We start from the raw sequence: 24,238 nt of genomic DNA, 5'->3' as shown, positions 1-24,238 counted from the left end.
ACATGAAAGAAAATGATGGGAAAGAAAAGGGACAGAACAGGAGAAAACAACCACTGGAGCCCAGACGACTTCATTTAATTTACACTCTTTATTCAACACTCCAGACCTATGATTTAATTAAATTGCCATTATTTCCAATAAACAAAAATAAATTCCCATCCCAGCCATTGTCAAAGGTGAGGTGACACTGCCCACTTCACAAGCCCTCCAGTCTTTTGGATGGTGGCCTCAGAGCGGAAGTTACATTTCTTTCCCAATCTCCTTTAGTACTATGACCAAGTCTACACTAGGAGCACTTTGCTGGCATAATGACACACAGTGGAATACTCTACTGCCAAAACTTGCCATGTGTGGATACAGCTATACCAACAAAACTGTGCTTTGTAATGGCATATCTTATTCCAGCCCCACCCTCCTCCCTCCGGCAAAGCCAGCTATCTAAGGAAAAGCACAGTTTTGCTGGTATAGCTGTGTCTGTAATAGGGGCTTTTGCTGGCACTGTTGTGCTGGTCAGAGATCACCTCTCTTCTCACCCCTGACACAGTTGTGCCCATATAAGTCTGTGGTGTAGTCATGGCCTGAATCACCTGTTACCTTAGTTGGGAAAAGCTGTCATGATGCTGGCTGGCTGCAGGATGAGTGAGGGGAGGACAGGGAAGATGGGGAGAGTCCTTGCGTCACACTTATCCATTTAAGAATCCCAGAGAGATGGAAAGAAGTTGGACCCAGACCTGAAGAGGAGAGGTCCAAACACAAAGAAGTGATGCAGATAGGCAGGGGTGGCTCCAAGCCCCAGCACGCCAAGCATGTGCTTGGGGTGGCATGCTGTGGGGGGCGCTCTGCCGCTCACCAGTAGGGCGGCAGGTGACTCCGGTGGACCTCCCGCAGACGTGCCTGCGGAGGGTGCGCTGGTCCCGCGGCTCCGGTGGAGCATCCGCAGGCATGCCTGTGGGAGGTCCACCGAAGCTGTGGGACCAGCGGATCCTCCACAGACATGCCTGCGGGAGGTCCACTGGAGCTGCGGGACCGGTGACCAGCAGAGTGCCCCCCCCGCGGCATGCCGCTGTGCTTGGGGCAGCGAAACGGCTAGAGCTGCCCCTGGGGGCAGGGAGGGTGCGAATGATCAAACTGCAGCTTTTAGAAAGGTCACGCGAGGTGCTACATCTACTTTGGCAGTTGGGCTGTTTGCCCAATGCTACCTACAAGGCCAATGCCGTAAGGCTAATTAATACTCTGGCAATGTTACAGTGAAGTGCATACCCTTTCAAAGCATGTCTTGGAGGTACATTACCTAATAGGGTATGTCCACACTGCAATCAAAGACCCATGGCATGGGGCTTGCAGGGCGGGTCTTGCACTCTGGGCTCTCGCCTGAGCCCAAACAGCCATACTGCTATTTTTAGCCCCACAGCCCAAGCCTCCCCATGGCCAAGTTAACTGACTCAGTGCTGTGGGTTTTTTATTGCTATGTAGACACACATACCCATAGACAACCAGAGGCACAACTTACTGGCCTGTGTTTGTGTGTGCACAATGTGTGTCCCCCACTGCCCTCTGCTGGCTGGAATGTTAGACATGTTTAAGTGGTGTCCTGAACCCTAATGCCTCAACAGTGGAAGAAGATTTGCCTGTAGCTCACATGGGAGCATCCTGTGCTTTAGATACAAAAAATCCTGAGTTCTCTCCCTATTTACAAAGTCCTCAGTAGCCAAAGGGTGCAGTATAATGAGTGTACACTCCCAAGGGGCCAGTCTTCTTCCTAACCGAAATTGCTGGGGGCACTGTAGCAGTTAATCTGAGAGGACTAGAGGTTCCCCTTGCATTAATGTCTATTTTGAGTATCAGTAACTGGTCCATCAACTCTTTCACTTTTAGGGTATGGCACTGTGGAAGCTACTCATGCCATCTCCACTGGAAGTTGCAATATGATAATTAACCCAGAGATCCAGGGGCTCACCATCCTACCTCTACAAAAAAAAAATAAAGCACTCAATATATGGAATATATGTAGCAGCATTCTCATTGGGCACAGCAAGCTAAACACCCCACCTCTAGGAAACAGCTCTAGCATCTCACCTGTGCCTGCACTGCAGTTTGGTCTCTCTTCTCACATTCATCCTGCAAAGTAGTCTAAGCCCCTGCCTGGTGCTTTGGCCTTTCTTCTCTACCCCACTGCCTCAAAGTTTGGGCACACGGTTTAAACGCACAATGATGTTTAACAACATAGCCCCTACACAGTTTCTTCTCTTTCCCACACTTACATTTCTCCTTATTGTTCCCTCTTCCCACCACCCCAACTTCTATCTTCAGTGCTCTCAGACTGCCCCAGCTTCCTTGATTCTTTCACATGGGGAAGGAGCAGAACAAGGGTTAGAAAACAAGCTGCCAGGTGTTTCAGAAATATCTGTGTTAGATAAAAGATTTCTCTCCTACAGACACAGCAAGTGAAATGTCACTAGAAAGAAAGGCATTCGTTCCCAGACCTACAGGCGCCTCCTCCTTCCTAGCGGGTGGTCTCCTCCATTCTGATCCTCTCTATTATTCAGTCCCAAAAAGGAAGAGCAGGAGAAGCATGAGAAGGATTGAAAAACAAACATCTTAAAAAACCCCACACTCATTAGTGGAATTAAGCTTGCCCAGCTCCACACCCCTGGCTCAGCTGGCTCTCTTTGTCTTCATGGTGACCACCCTGGGAGGCAGCAAGGGTGGAGAATACCTCTATTTGGAGTGCTGCTGCTTATTTATGTAGATAGGCATTGAGCCAGAGCTCCCCCGAATCCTTCAGAGAGCTGCAGGGATAGAGAGAGTCTGATTAGTTTAGAAACTAATGATGAAATGTGGCAGCACAGTGACAGTGAAGATCAATAAAGCAAATTTGAGGTGGGGGGCAATAAAATCTAGTGTTATATTCAAATCCCTTGTCTGGAACACATCATGGAGATCCTCAAAGACACAGCGATTCACGCTACAGATCCTGGGAAAGGCATAGGACAAGTCCCTATGGAGTCACAAGGGACTACTGTATATGATCTGAGGGTTAAACAACCCAACAGGAGACAAAAAGGACAGAGGCAAGCAAAGGAGAAGACATGTAAGGTCAAGTAAGGTTTCAAGTCCACAAATAAGGGCTATAAAAAGACAGATGGAATGAATGAGGCTTGTGACAGACCTGTCTAGGAGACTCCCAACCTGACATAATCCTAGAGCGACAGTAAGGGAGGCATCTGGGAGAGAGGTGGGAGAAGGGGCTGCTGGCAGAGTGTTCTCCATTAGAATGTTCACACTAGCTATCTGCAACTGATTGAAACCAGTGGCAAGATATAAAAAAAGTCCATATCCCATTCTCAGTCCCATGAACCATCCAATCCTATTTCTATTGCATCTCTTCTGTTTCAGCGATGGCCCGCCCGCCCCACATCCCTAGTGGACCTGTCTTGCCACAAGGCCCAGTGTCCCCATCTTGTCAAAGGCTACTGCACAACATTTTTACATTGACAGATACCTACTGCACAATGTCTGCAAAGGCAGTGAACAAGGGCTTGGACTGGTACTCGACGCCATGCTTGGCACACAGGGACTTCACCAGGGGGGCCACCTTCCAGTAGTTGTGTCGAGGCATTGTGGGGAAAAGGCTGTGGAGAGAGAAGTGGGCTGATTCAGTGAGATCTCACAGACTCACAGGCCAGAAGGGACCATCATGATCATCTATTCTGACCTCCTGTACATTGCAGGCCACAGAACCTCACGCCACCCCACCCCATCCCACTCCTGTAATAGACCCATAACCTCTGGCTGAGTTACTGAAGTCCTCAAATCATAATTTAAAGACTTCAAATTACAGAGAATCCACCATTTACACTAGTTTAAACCTTCAAGAGAGCTGGTCTCTCACTTAGTGCTTCACAGGCTTCCTGCCTCCCCTCAAGGAGTCAACTTTACAGGTGCCTTATTCTCATCTTGAGTCTGGAATCAATTAGTGCCCTATAGTGGTCTCTTCTCACTATATTCAGTGCCTGTACTCACTGATATCCCATCCAGGTCCCATTCCATCTCCCTCAATGGGTATAGTCATTGATGCCCCAGAGAGTTCCTGCCTTTCCATCTGACGCCCAATACAGTTCCCACTCCTCCTCCATGTCCTGTACTCCATAGATTTCGTGCCCTTTCCTTTGTGCCTGTTTTCACTGATGCCGCACACAGTCCCTTGCCCTCCCCTGGTGCCCATAGTGACTGGTGTTCCTTAAGATTCCTTCCCTCATCCCTGCGCCCATACTCACTGGTGTTCGATCTGGAAATTCAGGTGCCCGCTAAACCAGTCATTGAACAGAGACTGGTGAACATTACATGTTGCCTGGAGCTGGGGGAGGAAGAAGGGCAGTGAGTGTTGTTCCATGAATGCTCATCTCTCATTTGCCTGAACAGCAGGATAACCTGGTGCCACCTTCTCATCCTCACTCTCCTCTAGCCTGAACAGATTCATTTAAGGATGGGGATGACAGCTCTCACTCCTGAGGACAGTGTGACCAGGCCTGGGTGAGAATGGCATTCTGGGATATGGGATCATAGTCCTAACCAATACAGAGCTGATCTCACTAGCAGGATTAGGCCAAATCTGCCCTGACTCTCCTCTGTGGAGACCTCCTCACTGTTACAGAAACAGGCACAGGGTCAAGACACAAGAATAGAGGACATAGGAACATCTTGCACCGGGAGAGCTCCAGGCAAAACCCCAGATCACCCTGCAATCACCATGTCACCCCCATGAGTGCAGACTCCCACTCCATTACCACAAATTTCAGTGCTCACAAGGCCTTTCCCTACTGAACCCTGTACCACTCTGCAGGTGCACTGCTGACCCCGAGCATCTATGGCAAAGTGCCATCTGGTCTGGAATTTACACCCACAGGCCCACAGCTCCCAGGGAAGCAGAAGGTCATACCTGAGTAGTGAACCAGTCCACGTTCTTATCATAATCGATGTGCATGGGGATGTGGTTCATTTGCGTCACCCAGACAAACCAGTTACTCTCTATGAACCTGTGCAGACAAACACACACAAAGCAGTCACTCACCACATGCCCACCTAAGTCTGTGACAGCCCAGGAACAAGCACTCATCCTGGGCCAAAGCAGTTACTGCTTGATGAAACCTCTCCCATGGACTCCAACCAACTGGACAGCAAAAGGCCCACACAGGTGATGACACAACAGGGAAAATAATCTCCCCTGTCAGGTCACAGAAAGTCAGGATGGGCAGAAGATTCAGGGGCAGATAGGAAAAGGAGAGATGGGCAGGGTGGCTAGAGGCTAGGGAAGGGCAGAGCAGAGGGATTGATAAGAAACAGCTGTGAGCTGAAGCAGCCACAGGGGGTAGCAAGTTGAGTGATACCTGACCAGAAGAAAGAGCCCCAGGAGCCCTTTCGCCCCCAGTAATGGCAAGTAGGTGAGGAAGAATCGGACGTAGAAGGTCAGCATCCAGACCAGGTCCTGCCAGAGAGGAGACAGAGAGAAACCTGCATCGAGGGTGTAGATTACAGCTCCTGCCCACTGCCCTGCACTGGCACCCTCAGAAACCATCATTATAAATTCCCAGTCTTTATCTCCCTTCCATCCCTAGCATGTGCCATCTGAAATGCAGCCCTGAAGACACCCCCTTCCCCGCTTACTGCCCATATGCTTTAGCTCCCCTTCACTCCCTGGCACGTAATCAGCCTGACCTGGGCCATGGGCCAAAAAAAGGCGCACACTGAAGGGCCATATCTTGTTCACCTCTGAAGCCAGAATGGGCAGAAAGAGGAGACTTGGGAAGTGGAAAAGCAGCAGCAGCTATTGACAGCTTCGTTCTGCCTCATTTCCCTCCCACCATTCCTTGTTCCTCTTCACTTTCCTGTGGGCTTTTCTCTGGTACTTACTCTCTTTCCTGCAATAATCCTCTCATTACTTCTCTCAGCAGTCAAGACTTCCTTGCGCCTAAATCTCAAGTGAGAGCTCTTCCTTTTCTGCATTTGCCTCCCAACCCCCACTATCCCTCCTTGTCACAGCACACCCCCCCCACCATGCTCCTGAATCCCCCCCCATATTCTCCTTTGCCCAGTCACTCTGTGCTGCTGGAGCACTGGGTTCTAGGCCACTGGGAAGCCCAAACAGTGTAAAGAGGGGATAACAAGAGAGCTTCTGGGGGCAAGGAGAAGTGGCAGATGCGGCTAGGTCTTTGGTACAGGAGCCTGGTGCTGCTCTGGGTGGTTTCTCATGCTGGGCTGTAGAGCATGAGCCTGGAGACCCCACCACTGAGCTTGGAGACCCCACCACTGAAACTGGGGGAACTAGGAGCAAGGGGCCTTTCCCCCCCAAGGAGAAAAATCTACTTTTTTTTTTAAATGTAGTTGTCCCAGGCAGATGAGGCACTGAATTCCATTCTCATCCTCTCTCATTTCTACAGCTTTCCTCCCTGCTCCCCTCAGCTTTCAATGGTTTCCCTCCTCCTGCCCGCACCCACCGGCAGCCACAGAAGATTAAGTACTGTCTCCCTTCCTGCCCAAAGCCAGCCACGTGTGCCATTTGATGGTCAGGCTCCACAGAGCTGCACCAACCCCACAACATGATGAGAAAGCCCCCGAAACCCTTGGTGACTGATGACCATCCCTGCACAGCAGCAGAGCCCAGCTCCCTTTGTTACCAGAGCAGAAGCTGATCCCTCACAGACTGAGAAGCACATGCATTAGGAGGAAGACACCCACTCTGCTCTTCTATCAAAGGATTCAGCACCAGTCATACACCCATCCACTGTGTAACAGTGAGATATTGTGACCAGCCACTCCACACTCAGGACTCCTCCCTCTGACATTTCAGTCCCAACTCCCCACACCAAACCTTATTCAGAAAACTAGGGAAGGCACTGCAGGGTCTGGCAAAACTGGACATACTCACCACCCACTGTCTGCGCTGCACTGCGAAGTAGAATATGTACCACTGGAAGTAGAGAGGCACCAGGGCTGGGGGTCCAACTAGAGGAGAGAAAAGGAGAATACAGAGACATGAAGCAGGTAATCATATTCCAAAGGAATTAATTCGGAGGCTTCTGGTGATTCACAGAATCCTAGAAGATTAGGGTTGGAAGAGACCTCAGGAGGTTATCTAGTCCAATCCCCTGCTCAAAGCAAGACCAATCCCAATTAAATCATCACAGCCAAGACTTTGTCAAGCTGGGCCTTAAAAATCTCCCTAGGTAACCTATTCCAGTGCTTCACCCCCCCTCCTAGTGAAATAGTTTTTCCTAATATCCAACCTAGACCTCCATGACTGCAATTGGAGACCATTGCTCCTTGTTCTGTCATCTGCCACCACTGAGAACAGCCAAGCTCCATCCTCTTTAGAACCCCCCTTCAGGTGGTTGAAAGCTGCTGTCAAATCTCCCCTCCCTCTTCTCTTCTGCAGACTAAATAAGCCCAGCTCCCTCAGCTTCTCCTCAGAAGTCATGTGCCTGAACCCCCTGATCATTTCTGTTGCCCTCCGCTGGACTCTCTCCAATTTGTCCACAGCCTTTCTGTAGTGGGAGGCCCAAAACTGGACACAATATTCCAGATGTGGCCTCACCAGTGCTGAATAGAGGGGAATAATCACTTCCCTCAATCTGTTGATAATGCTCCTACTAATGATTGCTGGTACTGCACAGGAGTGGAGATACTCACTGATGAAGAAGTACTTGTGCTGGTGGTTGTAAGGCATGAACTTCTTCTTCTTCTTCCCGAGCTGTGAAAGGAAAAGGGATCACAGTAGGTTACCTGGGCTACAGAGACACTTATACAAGCACTTCCATCAGCTTCCCTAGGAGAGAGGCTCACAAATCCCCTACCAACTCCATCAGGAAAAATGTCTGCATAAATACCTTCCCAGTGAGAGATGGTATCAGGCACCCACCAGTTCACCCACAGCACTACTTCACTCTATTTTAAATCTTCTAAAGGGACCCCTCCCCGCTCTGTCTCTGATTCACAACTGTCTAGTCTAGGCCCTTGAAATGTGAATTCTGACCTGCACAACAAGCTCTTCCCCAATAGGGGGCGCTGGAACCACATCACAAATGTGATTCCATTTATTACTATGACCACGACCAGGGTTTTGTCTTATCACAAGTTCTCTCAAGTATCAGAGGGGTAGCTGTGTTAGTCTGTATTTGTAAAAAGCAGCAAAGAGTCCTGTGACACCTTATAGACTAACAGATGTATTGGAGCATAAGCTTTCGTAGGTGAATACCCACTTTGTCAGACGCATGTAATGGAAATTTCCAGAGGCAGGTATAAATATGCAGGCCAGAATCAGTCTGGAGATAACGAGGTTAGTTCAATCAGGGAGGATGAGGCCCTCTTCTAGCAGTTGAAGTATGAACATCAAGGGAGGAGAAACTGCTTTTGTAGTTGGCTAGCCAATCACAGTCTTTGTTTAATCCTGAGCTGATGGTGTCATATTTGCAAATGAACTGAAGCTCAGCAGTTTCTCTTTGAAGTCTGGTCCTGAAGGTTTTTTTTTTGCTGTAGAATGGCTACCTTAAAATCTGTTATTGTGTGGCCAGGAAGGTTGAAATGTTCTCCTAAAGGTTTTTATATATTGCCATTCCTAATATCTGACTTGTATCCATTTATCCTTCTATGCAGAGACTGTCCAGTTTGGCTGATGTACATAGCAAAGGGACATTGCTGGCACATGATGGCATATATAACATTGGTGGACGTGCAGGTGAATGAACAGGTGATGTTGTAGCTGATCTGGTTAGGTCCTGTTATGGTGTTGCTGGTGTAGATATGTGGACAGAGTTGGCATCAAGGTTTGTTGCACGGATTAGTTCCTGAGTTAGAGTTGCTATGGTGCGGTTTGTGGTTGCTGGTGAGAATATGCTTAAGGTTGGCGGGTTGTCTGTGGGCAAGGACTGGCCTGCCACTCAAGGTCTGTGAAAGCGAGAGATCATTGTCCAGGATGGGTTGTAGATTACTGATGATGAATTGGAGAGGTTTAAGCTGAGGACTGTAGGTGATGGCCAGTGGAGTTCTATTGGTTTCTTTCTTGGGTTTGTCTTGCAGCAGGAGGCTTCTGGGTACATGTCTGACTCTGTTGATTTGTTTCTTTATTTTCTGATGCAGGTACTGTAGTTTTGAGAATGCTTGGTGAAGATCTAGTAGATGTTGGTCTCTGTATGAGGAGTTGAAACAGATACGGTTGTTCCTCAGTGCTTGGCTGTAGACTATGGATTGTGTGGTGTGTCTGGGATGGAAGCTGGAGGCATGAAGGTAGGCATCGCGGTTGGTGGGTTTTCGGTATCGGGTAGTGTTAACATGACCATCACTTATTTGTATTGTGGTGTCTAGGAAGTGGACCACCCGTGTAGATTGGTCCAGGCTGAGATTGATGGTTGGGTGGAAGCTGTTGAAATCGTGGTGGAATTCTTCCAGAGTCTCCTTCCCTTGGATCCAGATGATGAAGATGTCATCAATGTAGCATAGGTAGAGAAGAGGCGTGAGTGGATGAGAGCTGAGGAAGCGTTGTTCCAGGTTAGCCATAAAAACGTTGGCATATTGTGGGGCCATGCAGGTGCCCATAGTGGTATCACTGGTCTGGAGGTATATATTGTCACCAAATCTGAAATAATTGTGCATGAGGATAAAGTCACAGAGCTCAGCAACCAGTTGTGCTGTGTCATCATCAGGGATACTGTTCCTGACAGGTTGTATTCCATCTGCGTGTGGGATGTTTGTGTAGAGAGCCTCCACATCCATGGTGGCTAGGAAGTGTTTTCTGGAAGATCACCAATGCATTGTAGTTTTCTCAGGAAATCAATGGTGTCACAGAGATAGCTGGGAGTGCTGGTGATGTAGGGTCTAAGTAGAGAGTCCACATATCCAGATAGTCCTTCCGTGAGATGATCCTCTCAAGAGACCACAGAGCTGATAAGAGTCACACAGACAAATAGTGGCACTCACTACTGAATAATACACCCAACAGCAGTCCATATGCTCATGTTTTCCTGTGCTCTCAGGGTTAACTCACCAGGCTGTTAACCAAGAGGAGAAGATAGCAAAGATGGAATACAACACACAGCCAAACCTCTCCAGGATCCTGACCATCACCCAATCCATATCTTTCAACTCAGAGCCACTGGGGCTCAGAAAACAGGAATGTTCTGATGTGTATGCTAAGTTATTAATGTTTGCAGTGTTGTTGCAGCCATGTTGATCCCAGGATATTAGAGGGACAAGATAGGTGAGATAATATCTTTTAGTGGACCTGCTTCTGTTGGTGAAAGAGACACGCTTTCGAGCTACAGAGGGACCTGAAAAGCTCTGGTGTAGCTCAAAAGCTTCTCCCTTTCATCAACAGAAGTTGGTCCAATAAAAGATATTACCTCACCCACCTTGTCTCTCTGTTAGTAAGACAGATCTGTAGCAGGCCCTGATTAGAGCCGTCACCTTTGTAGAGAAGGATGGATGGTCCTACTCTGCTCTACCTGCCTCCACTGAAAGAATGACAATCAGCAAAATGGCTCCATGTGGATGATACTAATCCAGAAAGCTCCTTTCACTCTGACATGCACAAAAGGTCCCACCACATGGTCACAAGAGAGTGCTTATCATCTGGATAATACAGATAAGCCAACAGATCCAACTGTAGCTGAATTTTGCCTTCATTAATGCTCTGGAATAAACCAGAGAGCAGCAGGGTCCTGGATCTGGGATAGAGTCATCTTCACCTCCAACAATACTCATGTGAGTAGTCTCGTTGAAGACAGTGGGACTACTTATGTGTGTAAAGTTAAGCACATGCTGGCCTGGGGCCTTACTCTCCACTGTAACTCGCTATTGGTAGCAGAAACTGGCAATATCTAAGTAGGCTACCTTCTAGTACAGCTGCTTAATACAGTTCCTAGCACTGGAAAAATGCATATGATACAAAGCATAATTTGAATGCTATGCAAAAATACAGAAGCCAAAATAAAACATGATGCTACTAATATGTGGCAGTGTTTAGAACACCCACCCATATCAGATTAGCCTCCAAAGCAGAGACAGATAACTACCTAGACTGTAGATCATCTCCATGGAAACAAGGGTGAATAGATTTTCCTATCTTGGAGACTCTTGATTTTCAATGCCTTATGTACAGATAAGTGAGACCATATCACTGCCATCCTCAAACAACTCCACTAGCTCCCCATAAACCAATGGTCACATCTGGATATGGAAATTGAATGGTGGGCCATGAATGCTCACAAAATCGGGGGTTGGGGTCCAGGAGGGGATGAGGCTCCAGCTGGGGGTGTGGGCTCTGGAGTGGGGTTGAGGGGCTGGGGATGCAGGAGGGTGCTTTGGGCTGGGACTGAGGGGTTTGGAGGGCAGGAGGGGGATTAGGGCTGGGGCAGAGGGTTGAAGCATGGGAGGGGGGTAGGGGGCAGGCTCCAGGCAGCGCTTACCTCAAGCAACTCCCAGAAGCAGCAGCGTGTCCCCACTTTAGCTCCTACGCGGAGGTGCAGCCAGGCAGCTCCACATGCAGGGCTGGCTCTGGGCACCAGAAAACCAAGCACATTCTTGGGGCAGCACACTTTCAGGGGTGGCATTCCAGCCATCTTATTTTTTTTGCTTCGGGTGGCAACAGCCTAGAGTCGGCCCTGGCAGCAGCAGGGCGTGGTGGGCGCCTGGGGTCGCTGCAGTTTGCGCCGCCAGGGAGCAGTGCCTGCACCTTGTGGCTAGGCCGGGCAGGCTCTGAACAGGGGACACGCAGGTTTGGGGCAGTCCTGTGGGGGCACACAGAGCCGCCTGCAGGTGCCGCAGGGCGGCCACTCCCCAGCACCGCAGCCAGGGCTGGGCGAAGTGACCCGAGCCTCCCAAGGACTGTGGCAGGGCAGCCAGAAGCAGCAGCAGCGGGGCCATAGAGGGCGGGGCGCTGCCATGTGGCGCCCGCATCCCGCTCTCTGGGGCTCCACTCCCTCAGGGGCTACCCTGCCCTGGTTCCTCAGCCACCGCCAGAGTGGTCCCACAACTCTGCCCTCTCAGGTCCTGGAGGCGGGAGCCCTGGATGGAGAGACCCTGGGCTGAGGCGCAGCCTAGGAGCCCCGCTGATTACCTCGCCCTACCAGCGCCGGACCAGCTGGAGGCGAGGGGGGAGCAGATGGAATCAGCACTTGTGGAGGGAGGGGGAGCCCTGGGCTGGGATGGCAGGGGGAGCGGGTGGGGGAGCGCACTGGTTGGTGGGGGTGAAAGCCCAGGGCGGGGGTCGGAGGCAGCCAAAAAATTTTGCTTGGAATGGCAAAAAACCTAGAGCCGGCCCTGTCCATGTGCTGCTCCCTCCGCAGACGCTGCTTCTACAGCTCCCATTGACTGTGGTTCCCGGACAACAAGAGCTGTGGGGGCCACGGTTGGCGTGGGGGCAGCATGCAGAGCTTCCTGGCTGCCCCTACATGTAGGAGCCGGAGGAGGGACATTCCACTGCTTCTAGGAGCCATGCAGAGTGGGGCAAACCCCTGACCCCTCTCCCCAGGCCGGATTAATCAAGGGCCGGATTAAAACATCTGGAGGGCTGGATGTGGCCCTCAGGCTGTAGTTTGCCCACCCCTAACATAAGCAGAATCACAGATTCATAGTAACATAAGGCTGGAAGTAACTTGGACAGGTCATCTAGTCCAGCCCCTCACGCTAATGCAGGACCCAGTGTACCCAGACCATCCCCAACAGATGTTTGCCTAACCTGTTTTTAAAAACCTCCAGTGATGGGGATTCCACAACCTTCTTGGGTAATCTGTTCCAATGCTTAACTATAAAGTTTTCCCTAATATCTAACTTAAGTCTCCCTTGCTGCAAATTAAGCTGATTACTTCTTGTCCTACCCTTGGAGGACACTGAGAACAATTAATCGCTGTCCTTTTCATAACAGCCCTCAACACATTTGAAGACTTATGTTCCCCCTCAGCCTTCTCTTCTTTAAACTCCACGTGCTCAGGGGTTTTTAAACCCATCTTCATAGGTCAGATTTTTCTAATCATATAATTTTTGTTGCCCTCCTCTGGACTCTCTCCAATTTGTCTACATCTTTCTCACAGTGTGGTGCCTAGATCAGGACACAATACTCCAACTGGGGCCTCACCAGTGCCGAGCAGAGTGGAAGACTTACCTCACAAGTCTTACATATGACACTCCTGGTAATACATCCCAAAATGATATTTGCCTGCCCGCCCCCCCCCCCCCAACATCATCACACTGTTGACTCAGTCAATTTGAGATCCATTATAACCTCCAGATCCTTTTCTCCAGTACTACTGCATAGCCACTGATTTCTCATTTTGTATTTGTGCATTTAATTCTTCCTTCTTAAGTATAGTACTTTGCACTTGTCCTTACTGAATTTCATATTACTGATTTCAGACCAATTCTCCAATTTATAAAGATAATTTTGAATTCTAATCCTGACCTCCAAGGACCTTGCAATCTCTCACACCTTGGTGTCATCTGCAAATTTTATAAGCATACTCTCCATGCCATTATCTCAGCCATTAATGAAAATACTGAATGATACCAGTACAGACCTCTGCAGCACCCCACTGGATATGCCCTACCAGTTTGACAATGAGCCACTACCTACTTTTTGAAAACAGTCTTTTAACCAGTTCTGCATCCATTTTACAGTAACTTCATCAAGACCATATTTCTCTAGTTTTCTTATGAGAATATCATGGTGGAACTGTGCTAAAAGCATTACTAACATCCAGATATATCAAATTTACTGCTTCCCTGCACTGAGTAGGACAACAATTCCTTAGTTCCAGGGGGAAAAAAAAAAATATCAGAAAGTCTGAGCCAGTCACTATATTCATTTGGGTTCATGTTTTAAAAAACCCAAATGTCAAAACCATTTCTGGAAGTGTTACACCAGGGATGCATTTGCACTCCAGCTGGGACCAATTCCAAATCTCACTGAAATTGACTGATAGATTCCCAATGATTTCAGTGGGCCCGTAGGTCCAGCACTGAATTAGCTAGTGTTTTGGCTGAAATGCATAGGAATCTTGAATCATATTTATATGCTAGCTGGTGTTTCACTTCCTGGAGCACCAAAATTAGCCAAGCTAATCTAAAAATTAACAAAACAAGCAACTTGTATCTACATCTGTATCTTGTCATAGCCTTTCTTCAGCTGAGAAAATGAATACTGGCTCATAATCATGAAGCAATCTTTAACACATTAAAAACATAGCAAAAAAAGCAACTTTTAATGAAATTTAATTGTATGGAAAGTTTAAGGAAGTTGTAACAAGTTGTTTGGAGCTGGGGAAGGCAAAGTAATGTTAAATATAAGACAATATTTCAAATCTGGGTAATTTTTATACTGATTCAAAAGCAGTTTAATTAACCCTTTTGCCTCCAGAGTAGAGCTGGAAATTTTCCAAGTCAAAGTTATCTCAGGACACCAAAAAAAAAAAAAGGAAGCTGGTTTCAACCACAGCTACAGGGAGGCTACTGCCACTCCATGATCTCTCACTTCCTCTCTCTCACAGGAAATTGGATTTTAAGCAAGAGGTCCATCCCTCCCAACCCCTTCCCAGAATGCCTGAAATACAGAGCCAGCCCAGCTGTTCTGCAGCTCTGCATGATAGTCAGTGTTCTCCCCAACTTTATGCTGCTTCCTGATTTTGGATCCTTTTAATGCTGCATACTTCCAGTGACCCAACCTGACCCCAGACTCACCTCCACAGACAACGTCTTTCCCAAAGCAAAAAATAAGGGGTGCATGTTAACATCAGGGTCCTTGCAGAAACAGTTGGGTTTGGCATGGTGCTGGAAGTGCAGGTGATTCCACCAGCTGGCTGGCGCACCCTGCAGGAACAAATGAGACCCAGAGGATTCAAACTTCAGTGCTGCCAAAAATAAGTCATCTCCTCCACTTATTACCCCTTCCCAAGAGCTGCACCACATTCTGCTCCCTGTCATGTTTAGGGAACGAGAGGCTTCTTGAACCTGTGGGGCTTCCTTGCTCATGAGTCCTGTTGAAACTCTGGCGATTGCTCTCAGCACCAAACACTTACCTTCAGATGGCCAATCACAAACTTGTGAACCAAGTGGTTCCATTTGGATTTGCTGAACACCGAGAGGTGCCCAAAATCATGCTGAAGCCACCCAGCCTGGGCCTGGAAGACAAAAGGAATCACGAGAAAACAGCCAGAGTTCAGTGAGCTTCTGCAACAGTGTTCTTTCTCCACATGTACAGTCATAGGAACAACACTTCTGCTCTCCTGACTGTTCATCTCAAGCAGGTGAGAGCACCCTGTACTGGTCACAAGGAGATATTTCCATTCTCCACACACAATCCCAAACAATCATCGCTCCCTCACTGTACTGCCACTAAACTCCAGCCCAGACTGGGTGAGATTACAGAGCATTGGAGAATTGTTTATGTGGGGAAGAAGGGGCCAGGAAGAAAAGGCTATGGAACTAAGAATCAGGGCATTTATTCTCTTCAAACTGGTCAGAGCACCGTAACAAAGTAGCCTTTGAGGAGAAGCCTGCCTCCTCTGAGCATTTGTAATTCCAGAGGAACCACCTGGGCAGAGAAGGAACAGCTGGGGCTTTCAGAGCGGCTATATCCTCAGCTCCAGCGCATTACGTGTTCCCATGGGAACACAAGGAGGGAGTGGCTACTGCCTGGTGTGTCTCAAAGTTCATACAAACCAGAGCAGAGAAATATAGCCTTGTTTCCACTATAGCAAGAAGTCCAGGACGAATGAAGCGCTCTAGCAGACTATGGGGAGGAGATACATAGAATACCAGTTCTAACTCTGCTCACTCAAAACGCATGCATTGAGGAGCTGCATTCCCTCCTCTCAACCAGACTTTGGGAAGGAGGGGACTGGAATTCTTGCGAACCTGCCACATCCAGAGCTTCTGCTGCATTTCCAACAGCACCTCCTCCTAAGAGAGGCTGGGTCTAAAATATCTGGGAACTTCCCACAACCACTGCGCCTTCCATTCCAGCTCCTCCTGTTAAGACAGGTAAGGAATGGAGAAGCTGTGAGCTCCTCACATCCAGAACTCCTACACTGCTCTTCATAGTGCATCCTGCTGGGAGAGACCAAAAATGCAGTCGTTTTCAGCTCCCCACTCCCAACATTTCTGAAGCATTTTCAAGTGTATCTTTCCTTGGCTCACCAAGTGAAAGTGCATCACAAGTACTGACAGAAGCACCCGGGGATACACCATTGGTCCTGAGTTTGTGGAAGTACAGGAGGATCCCTTAGCAGTTTACCTGGACGGTGCCTAGCAGCAGTGCAGAGAAGAGGAAAGGCAGCAAGGATGACCCAAAGTACCAGATGGTGAGCCACGCGGCAGCATCCAGCAGCAGAATGTGCAGGAGAAGCAGGAAGAAGAAGAGGTGGCTTGGGTTGAGGAGTCCCATCCTCTCGACGGTGGTGCGCAGCTCGCGGAAGTCCTCTAGCAGCAATTTCTGCAGGGAGACCAAACATTCAGCATTCTCCCATGGGTGTCCAGACAGCAGCCTCAGAAGCTCTGGGAGCTCCAGGCAGTGGAAAGCAGGGGTCCCCTCAGAGGCAGTAGCTGTGACATCAGGGAAAGTAAGCAGCTGACATGCTATAACCCTTGGGTGGGTGAAGGGTCTCTGTGACATCAGGGAGAGCCTATGGCTGACTGGATCTGCCCTTCTCACTCCCACTCTCAGGTGGGAGTCACTAGGACACCAAAGGGATCCCCAGGTCAGTAGGAGCTGCCCTCTCCAGTCTGCATCCCTGTATCACTGAGGGGAATCTGTAGCTAACATGTTTTGTTCCCTGCCTGATGAGTGTAGAGGTAACACAGGAGGGAACCCGTGACCAATAGGCCCTGTTTTTCTAGGCCAGTATTGGTGGACACCAAGGGGATGCCTCAAACAGGCATGAGTCCAAGATGCAACGTGATTTGCCATTTCCTGGGAGTTCTGGTTGCCAGTAAATGAGGGATATCAGCACATCCCCACTGCTGCCCTAATCCCATCCTAACATCTGACTTTTACGACACTCACGTTTTTGCTGGGCTCAAAGCTAGGTTGATCTGGTGCCAGTTCCCCAATCAACAGTGACTTCATGTACTTTCTCACCAGAGCCTTGTCAAGGTGGAATGCTGTGAAGGGATCCTGAAACACAGACAAGAGAATGGGGTGAAATAAATCACACATTGGGGCAGGTGGCACTGCCGGACCCTTCCTCTTTCCCTGCCCAATGCCTTGGCGATCTCTTCAAAGCCAAAACAGATACCTTGCAGTAGGAGCTCTCTGCCACTTTCTATATAGCTATTTCTAATGCACATCACCATGTTATCTTGGCCCTCTTCCTCCCTACCTCTGAATCAAAAGTCTTTTCCTGTCCAACCCATAACATGCATCCTTGACCCCATTCTCTTCTGAATCCTGTTTCCTCTCATTTCTCTCCTTTTGTGCACCACCAGCCAGTCCCTCTTCTGGATCCAGCCTGTCCACTTTCAAAATATGAACCAATGTGCCCTCTGCTGTACTCCACCTGGTTCTCTAACACCTTATTTCCCCCTCTCCTTTGCCTCTACTTTGCATTCCAAGCAATAGTTTACTCCCGTTCCCTCCACTTCCCACACTTTCAGCTGGGCTAAGGGCAGACAGCAAGGCTTACGCTGCAGTCGCTCCCCCTGATCACAGGAACTGCTGTGACATCTCCAATGCACATTGCTTGTTTGGATGCTCTGCACTCTCCTTATTGGACTAACCAGCATGGTTCATCCACTGCAAAGGGCTGCCTCAGTGACCTGCAGAATGGGTGTACAGGAGCTAGTAGGGAGGCTGGGGACTGGGGCAACTGGAGGGTAGGGACAGGACTGGGCTGGGCTGGCTGAATTGAAAAGGCTAATCAGGTGACGGAGGCGGGTTGAAGAGGTTCCCCCACCTTTACCCCAGGTTCTGCCACTCACTGCAAACAAAACCCCTAGGCTGTTCTAGGTTTGTCCCAACTGACAATCTCCCACGGGCCCATCCCCCAGCTTCACTGCTTACTACTGCTCCCCCTCTAGCTGCCTTTGGTTCCCTCAGGTGCCTCCCCCAACATTACTGAGCAGTGTGTGTAACACGCTCTTGACTCCCCCCAACACCTGTGCACTGCTGCTTGGGAGAGCCCTGCCAGGAAAATCAGTGACTTCTTGTCACTTGGGAAAATCAGCAATCACTTAGCAGCTTTATGTTCCCTGTGCCCTCTCTGGGAAAGCATGGCCACAACCAAGCAAGTCAGGGTTTATATACACCTGTATCACTATATTCATAGTCCACCTTGCTTTAGATTCCAAACCCAATGGAGGGGGTTCACATGTTAGTTTGGTGCCTCACTCCCACTGAAAGTCTCCACTTTGACTCTTGTTACATTTCCTCTCCCCATGTCTGTCCTAGCATTGCAGTTACAGTCTTCCCAGGACTAACTTTGCTTTCTCTTTTCAAGGGAATCCCTGCCCCCACTCCTGGTTTTCTTTGTTTCCAGTTCATTGCTCAGCAAAACACGTGCCAACATGGCTTTCTGTTCTTTAGGAAAGTGCTGGCCCTTTAAATGGCACCTAGCCAGGAACAGTTTTTGAATGTGGCTGATGCAGCCAATTCCAGCTCAGCTTTGTTGTATTTAATCAGGAAGGAGAGAGGGCATCCTCTCAGCTCAGGCTTACCTAAACAGGGGAGAAGGAGAGGGGTATTTTCATCTCTGTTCTCCTATTGGAAGAGGGAGAATAAGGGGGTTGTACATGGGCAGACCAGGAAACGGTGGCACCACAAGTTTAGACCAGTCACTACAGTGATAATCATGGTACTGAGGAAGCAAGCCACGCATTTAAGGGGGAAGTGCTTTTCCTTTGCTTTTGGTTTTTTCTAGGAGTCTGATTTTGGATTTCCAGTACAGAAAATATCCAAAAAAAGCTGGGATTCACTCCAGCTCAGCTACTTCAGAGGTCAGCAGTTCTGTTTCACCCAGTTGTAGTTACTTTCTGAAGATAAGAAAGTGTAACGCTTGTTGTGTGTGTCACAGTTCAGGGCAACTGTTCCCATATTCCCTCCATATAGTTCAGCAAGGGCATCCCATTCTAGGCTTCTGGCTCGCCAGTCTTGCCTCTCTTGCGTGGAAACCTGCTTCTCTCTCCCTTCTGAACAGGGTATTTCCAGGCTGAACAGTTGCCTGCCTACACTGTGTTATTCCCCAGCAAGGCAGACTGCCTAACAGGCCAGGGTCTGTGTTTTGCTTTCTTTTCAGAGACTAGCAACAGGGTAATTGCCAACAATTATGAGTTACCATACAGCTCTTTCTAAGCAAGCACTTCAATTCTTAAGGGGAAAGTATTACAGAGAGAACATATTTTAAAACAATAAAAGAACCTACAGGCTTGGTAATATGCTTACCAGAGGTCACCTCAATTCCAGCATGGGCTCTGGGAGGCTAAGAGTCCTTCAGACCCCTCCCAGTGGTTCTCCGATGGTTTCAGGTTTATAACATCCTTTGCTCAGAACAAGAATCCAAGTTTTATGGGGCCTCAGTGGACCAAAGACCTCCCAACCCTCTCCTAAGGATTGCCCCTCCTCCCCCTTGGATAAGAGGGCCTGGCCTTTTGCTGGATCAGAAAGAAGGTCCAAGTCAGTTTTAACTCAGGCTATTTAACCAAAAGTCCTTTCTTTGTCTGTTGATCTCTGGAAAATCCAGTTTATGCAAACCTCATCAGGGAAGGGTGCTTCTCTGAAGATGTTATAACCTGTACATCTTTGACTAATCACCGTTTCCCTCTTTTCCCAGTTCCTGAAGAAGCTGTATTTACTCTTCCTGTGAAAATACATATAATACCTCGCCCACAAGGATATATACACCACTCATTTAATACAATGGACTGCAAAGATATTAAACACAATTGAAGAAAATAAGGTTTATTGCAGCTCAATAAGGTTTGTGTAGGCTATTGCAGGATATTATCATATCTGTCACAATTTGCTCTACGGGTCTGTTAATACCGGACAGCACATAAATCCAACACAAAGTGCCTGTGACCCTTATGACTGACCCATTTCTCAGACACTCTTTTACTGGAACAGGGCTTAAAATGGATGGAATTGTCATGATCTTGTGGAGGTTGTGAAGGTCCGCACATTGCCTTAGGCTGCTGGCTATGCCCATATTGTGCAGCTCTAGAAGGCATTGGGTCCCAAATTCTATTCCTACTCCAGTTGGTGTCTGGGATTAAAAGGGACATAATGAAATTGAAATGTCATCAATCACAATCAATTAAGAGTAGTTTCAGGTACTATGTCTGCCCCTAGTCCATGTGCCAAACTTTGTGGTTTACAACCACATCGTCTTAATTTTTTAAAAACCTTTTCTCTCCCCACGTGTGAAAGACTCAGAGAGAAACTGACTACACAGGGAAAGAGCAAATGTGATGTGTGTATTTGGTAGCACCTACATGGGTAGTCACATTTTTCCAGTTCCAGTAATCTTAGCTATTGTTTTTGTAAAAGTAGCAGGGAAAACATTTTCAGACACCAGGGTGATTTTTAAGTTGATAGTACCCTTTAATAATACTCTGCAATTATATAGCTCTTTGCAAACATGGGGCTAGATTTTCAAAGGTACATTTGCACGTTTAATTTACTCAGATAAATAATTGGTGTACCTTGTATGCACAAGTCAAATATTTGTATGCAGATGTGGCCTGACTGTCCGTGTATGAATGCATGTGTGCAAGACTGCGCACCTAACCTTGAAAATCTGGCACATTATGGAGACTGCATTTGAAAATCTTCCAGTGTTGCCTTAGATAGTTTTACCTCCTGTGAACAGCTGTTTATACCCACCACAGTATCTTCTGCTTAGTATAGACAATACAGTATAATCTCAGAGAGAGTTACGAACACCCTGAGAATGGAGGTTGTTTGTAACTCTGAAATGTTCGTAACTCTCAATAAAACGCTATGGTTGTTCTGCGAAAAGTTTACAACTGAATATTAACTTAATACAGCTTAGAAATTTTACTATGCAGAAGAAAAATGCTGCTTTCCCTTTGCTTCTTTAGTAGTTTACATTTAACAGTAGTACTGTATTTGCTGTTTGTTTTTTGTCTCTGCTGATGCCTTATTGTGTACTTCTGGTTCCAAATAAGGCATGTGGTTTAACACTGCAAATACTGATCTTATCTAAAAGAACTGACAAGTCATGTGCTCTTACCTAGTACTTCATAACTACATACATAGTGTATTTTTCATTATCTCCTTATTATAGATGAGGAAAGCGCAGCTGACAGAGGTTAAGACCCAAGACCCTGACCACGCAAATACTTACCTCAGTGGGACTACTCAGGTAAATAAAATTAAATGTGCAGAAGTGTTTACAGGTTCAGACTCATTGATTTCAAAAGCGTTCACTAATTTTGTATGCCTAATTAGAAAACAACAAATAGATGGATACCAGTGAGCACCCTCAGTCAAAAATGTTGGCCTTAACCTTTCTGTGCCTCAGTTTCCAAACATGTAAAATGTAATACCCACATGTGGCTGTGCAGATTTCAGTATTTTTGGGGGGGTGTTCTCTCTGGTAGAAGTTCTCATTGCCACTTCTCAGACCCAGAGAGTTAAACTGCATTATTTGGGCTGGGCATGTTGTAGTCTACTGGATCAGGAATGGAGCAGGCAATTAAAATTGCTTTTTGAGTTCTCACATCTCACTGCAAAAAAAATGGTCTTCTGAAATCTTTACAAAACTTCAGTTTGTGGGTCTGCAAAAACCACACAAAGTGAACTGTTGAAAAATCTTACGTGTGAAAATCTTTTTACTACTTTCACCCAGCCCAAGTCCTACCCTCTGCTGTCAGCTCCCCACATTGAGATGCTTTAGGACAGCTGACAGTTGGGGTGCACATAGCCAGGGCATACACGCAAAAATATGTGCCATGCTTTAATGAAGTAGGCATTCATGCGCTGGCCAGTAAAACCCAGAAACCATATGTGGCGTTAACAGACAAGTGATCTCATGAAGCATAATGGGCATGTCAGCTTGTGCTTTAAAAGTGAAAGCTCAGCAGAGTAGGGATTTTGGTCTCTGTCTAGCATCAGTTACCTAAATACCAAGTACATCTACACTGCTAGATAAAAAAAAAATCAGAACTAAAATCCTGGAAAGCAGATGCACTTTAGAGACCCAGTCCACCAAAGCAGTTAAGCATGTGCTTAAATTTTAAGTGTGTGAGCAATCCTGCTGACCTCATGTTTAAAAATAAGCATATGCTTAAGTGCTTTACTACACTGGAGCCTAAGTGATGGAGCTGAGGATAATACTGACAGCAATACCCTTGTAAGGGGTAAATAAGAAACCCCCATCTCCCCAAATTATCTCTCCCCTGCTGAATCTAGATGTTCAGCAACATGCTACCAGGACTATGCTGGTGGGGCCTTTCCTTCACCTTTCATATCAACCTCTAGCTAGCACATATATGGTAAATTTACAAGTCCAGTGCTAAACATACTGTGACCTCCTTTTTTCCTCAGACTGCAGCTTTAAAATCTCTGATTCACAATCAGAATTAAACAAATAAGCCAAGCTACCACTTCAATGGAGATAAGCAGATCCCACTACTTATCTCCCTCTCCCCATTAGCACATCACCTTGCAACCACTGGGGCACGTGTTCTACTGAACCTGCTCTTCCTTTTTTCCCCTCCCTGTCTTACTACAGACTTTCAGGATCCCCATCACCATACAGCTGCTCCAGAAAGCCCCTTTCCCAGACTCTCACTTAGGTACATAGGAGAACTTGGACCACACTGTCAACCTCCTGGTCTTTACCAGGATCTCTGTATGGGGACTAGTGATGCTCACAGAACTGTGGAAGTATCATCATCATCACATGTACAGGGCTTAAAAGAGCAGGTGGCCCTTTGGAACTGGGCTAACTCAGATGTTCCACCATCTGTGCCCCATACATACTCCATGCTGCTCCTTCCTCCCCTGATTTGCTCTCTCCATTCCTCTCATTTCCTGGCATTGCCTCTAGCTCTAGATACAGCCCTTTGATTTTTCCAACAGCCCCACCTACAGGGAATAAAATCCCTGCATCTAAATCCCTTCTCGCTCTCTCCCCTTTCCATAACATTTAGCTTGTGCCTAGTATCGCCTCTCCCATTAGCTCATCCCCTAGGCTCTGCTACCTCCCATCCCCACCACCCCTGCTGATCTCTCCACCTCTTCAATGCTTGCCACACGCAAAACCTCCCCACAGCGTGCTAGCACCACAAGGCAGGGCACAGCCACAGTGTGACCCTCACACCAGCGCCCGCGATGACCCGCTCGCCGCCTGCCCCAGCGCGGGACTCAGCGCTGCACGGGGAATGAAGGGAACCCGCTAGCCCCGGCCCTCACCGTGGCGTCCTGCCCCGCGTAGTGACTGATGACTCGGGCGCCCCCCGGGTGCCGCCGGTAGAACTGGCTGATGTCATAGACCTTCCTGTCGATCACCAGCCACCGCTCCTGCTGCGGGTGCCCCCGGCCCGTGCGGAGCCCGATCTCCTCCCAGGTGAAGCGCCGCGGGGAGGAGCCCGCACCCGGCTCCGGCTCCTTCATCCCCGCTCGCTGCTGCAGCCGCGCTCAGCTGGTCTCTGCCGGGTCCGCACCACCTTTATCCACCAGAGCAAGAGCGGGGCCCTGTCCTAGGACACGCCCCCTCTGAGCTCATTGGCTAGCACCCTCCTCCAGCCCCGCCCATTAGAGAACACATTGGGTAGCTGTTCCGTAACTCCGCCCCCATAGCCGTCCCGCCGAGAACTCGTTGCCTTCATCCCGGCACATTGCAGTACGCCCTGCAGCGGTTCGCAATGTCACTGGTTCTTGAGTCACTCCGGGCCCCCCAAGGCTGGTCTTTGTCATTTTATTGGCTTATTTTCTTGTCAATCATCCCAGACACGGAGCACTATGCTTTCCGCATTTCTGCTGTGAAGGGAGCCCCCTGGGTCTTAATGTTAGTCTTTCCCTCTGGCTGCCAGCGGGGCGGAGAAAGGGGGAGCCCCAGCAGGGAGCAGCTCGTGTGTCTGTGCTCTGGATTCCTCTTTTTCATCCTTCCTGCTGCTCCCTCCTGCCCCCCCTTAAAAACCAGCGGATTTCAGCACAATCAGCTCACAAGAGTCAGGGTACAAGTCCTTCCCTACCCCACTGCCCTCCTGGGACGGGGCTGAGAATGGGAACTGGAGT

The 24,238-nt window shown here is 48.3% G+C and overlaps 1 protein-coding gene across 2 annotated transcripts; it reads right to left on the bottom strand.

The window, feature by feature from the left end:
* Positions 1-1,836: 1,836 nt before the first annotated feature.
* LOC115650618 (acyl-CoA (8-3)-desaturase-like) lies at positions 1,837-23,661 on the bottom strand. 2 transcript variants are annotated; one of them, XM_030560834.1, is made up of 12 exons: positions 23,414-23,661; positions 17,045-17,155; positions 16,277-16,474; positions 15,060-15,161; positions 14,722-14,850; positions 7,687-7,747; positions 6,926-7,002; positions 5,388-5,485; positions 4,940-5,036; positions 4,278-4,357; positions 3,503-3,632; positions 1,837-2,789 (listed from the first exon to the last, which is right to left on the bottom strand). In XM_030560834.1, the coding sequence occupies exons 1-11, from the start codon at positions 23,612-23,614 to the stop codon at positions 3,503-3,505; spliced, it is 1,284 nt and encodes a 427-aa protein (XP_030416694.1). In that variant the 5' UTR covers positions 23,615-23,661; the 3' UTR covers positions 1,837-2,789. The 2 variants fall into 2 exon arrangements, with proteins under 2 accessions (XP_030416694.1, XP_030416693.1); XM_030560833.1 differs by having other exon boundaries at positions 3,507-3,632.
* Positions 23,662-24,238: the final 577 nt, after the last annotated feature.

This window comes from Gopherus evgoodei, chromosome 4 (assembly GCF_007399415.2).
Source record: "Gopherus evgoodei ecotype Sinaloan lineage chromosome 4, rGopEvg1_v1.p, whole genome shotgun sequence".
NCBI classification, from domain to species: Eukaryota; Metazoa; Chordata; order Testudines; family Testudinidae; genus Gopherus; species Gopherus evgoodei.
This window is presented reverse-complemented; position numbering and strand designations above follow the sequence as displayed.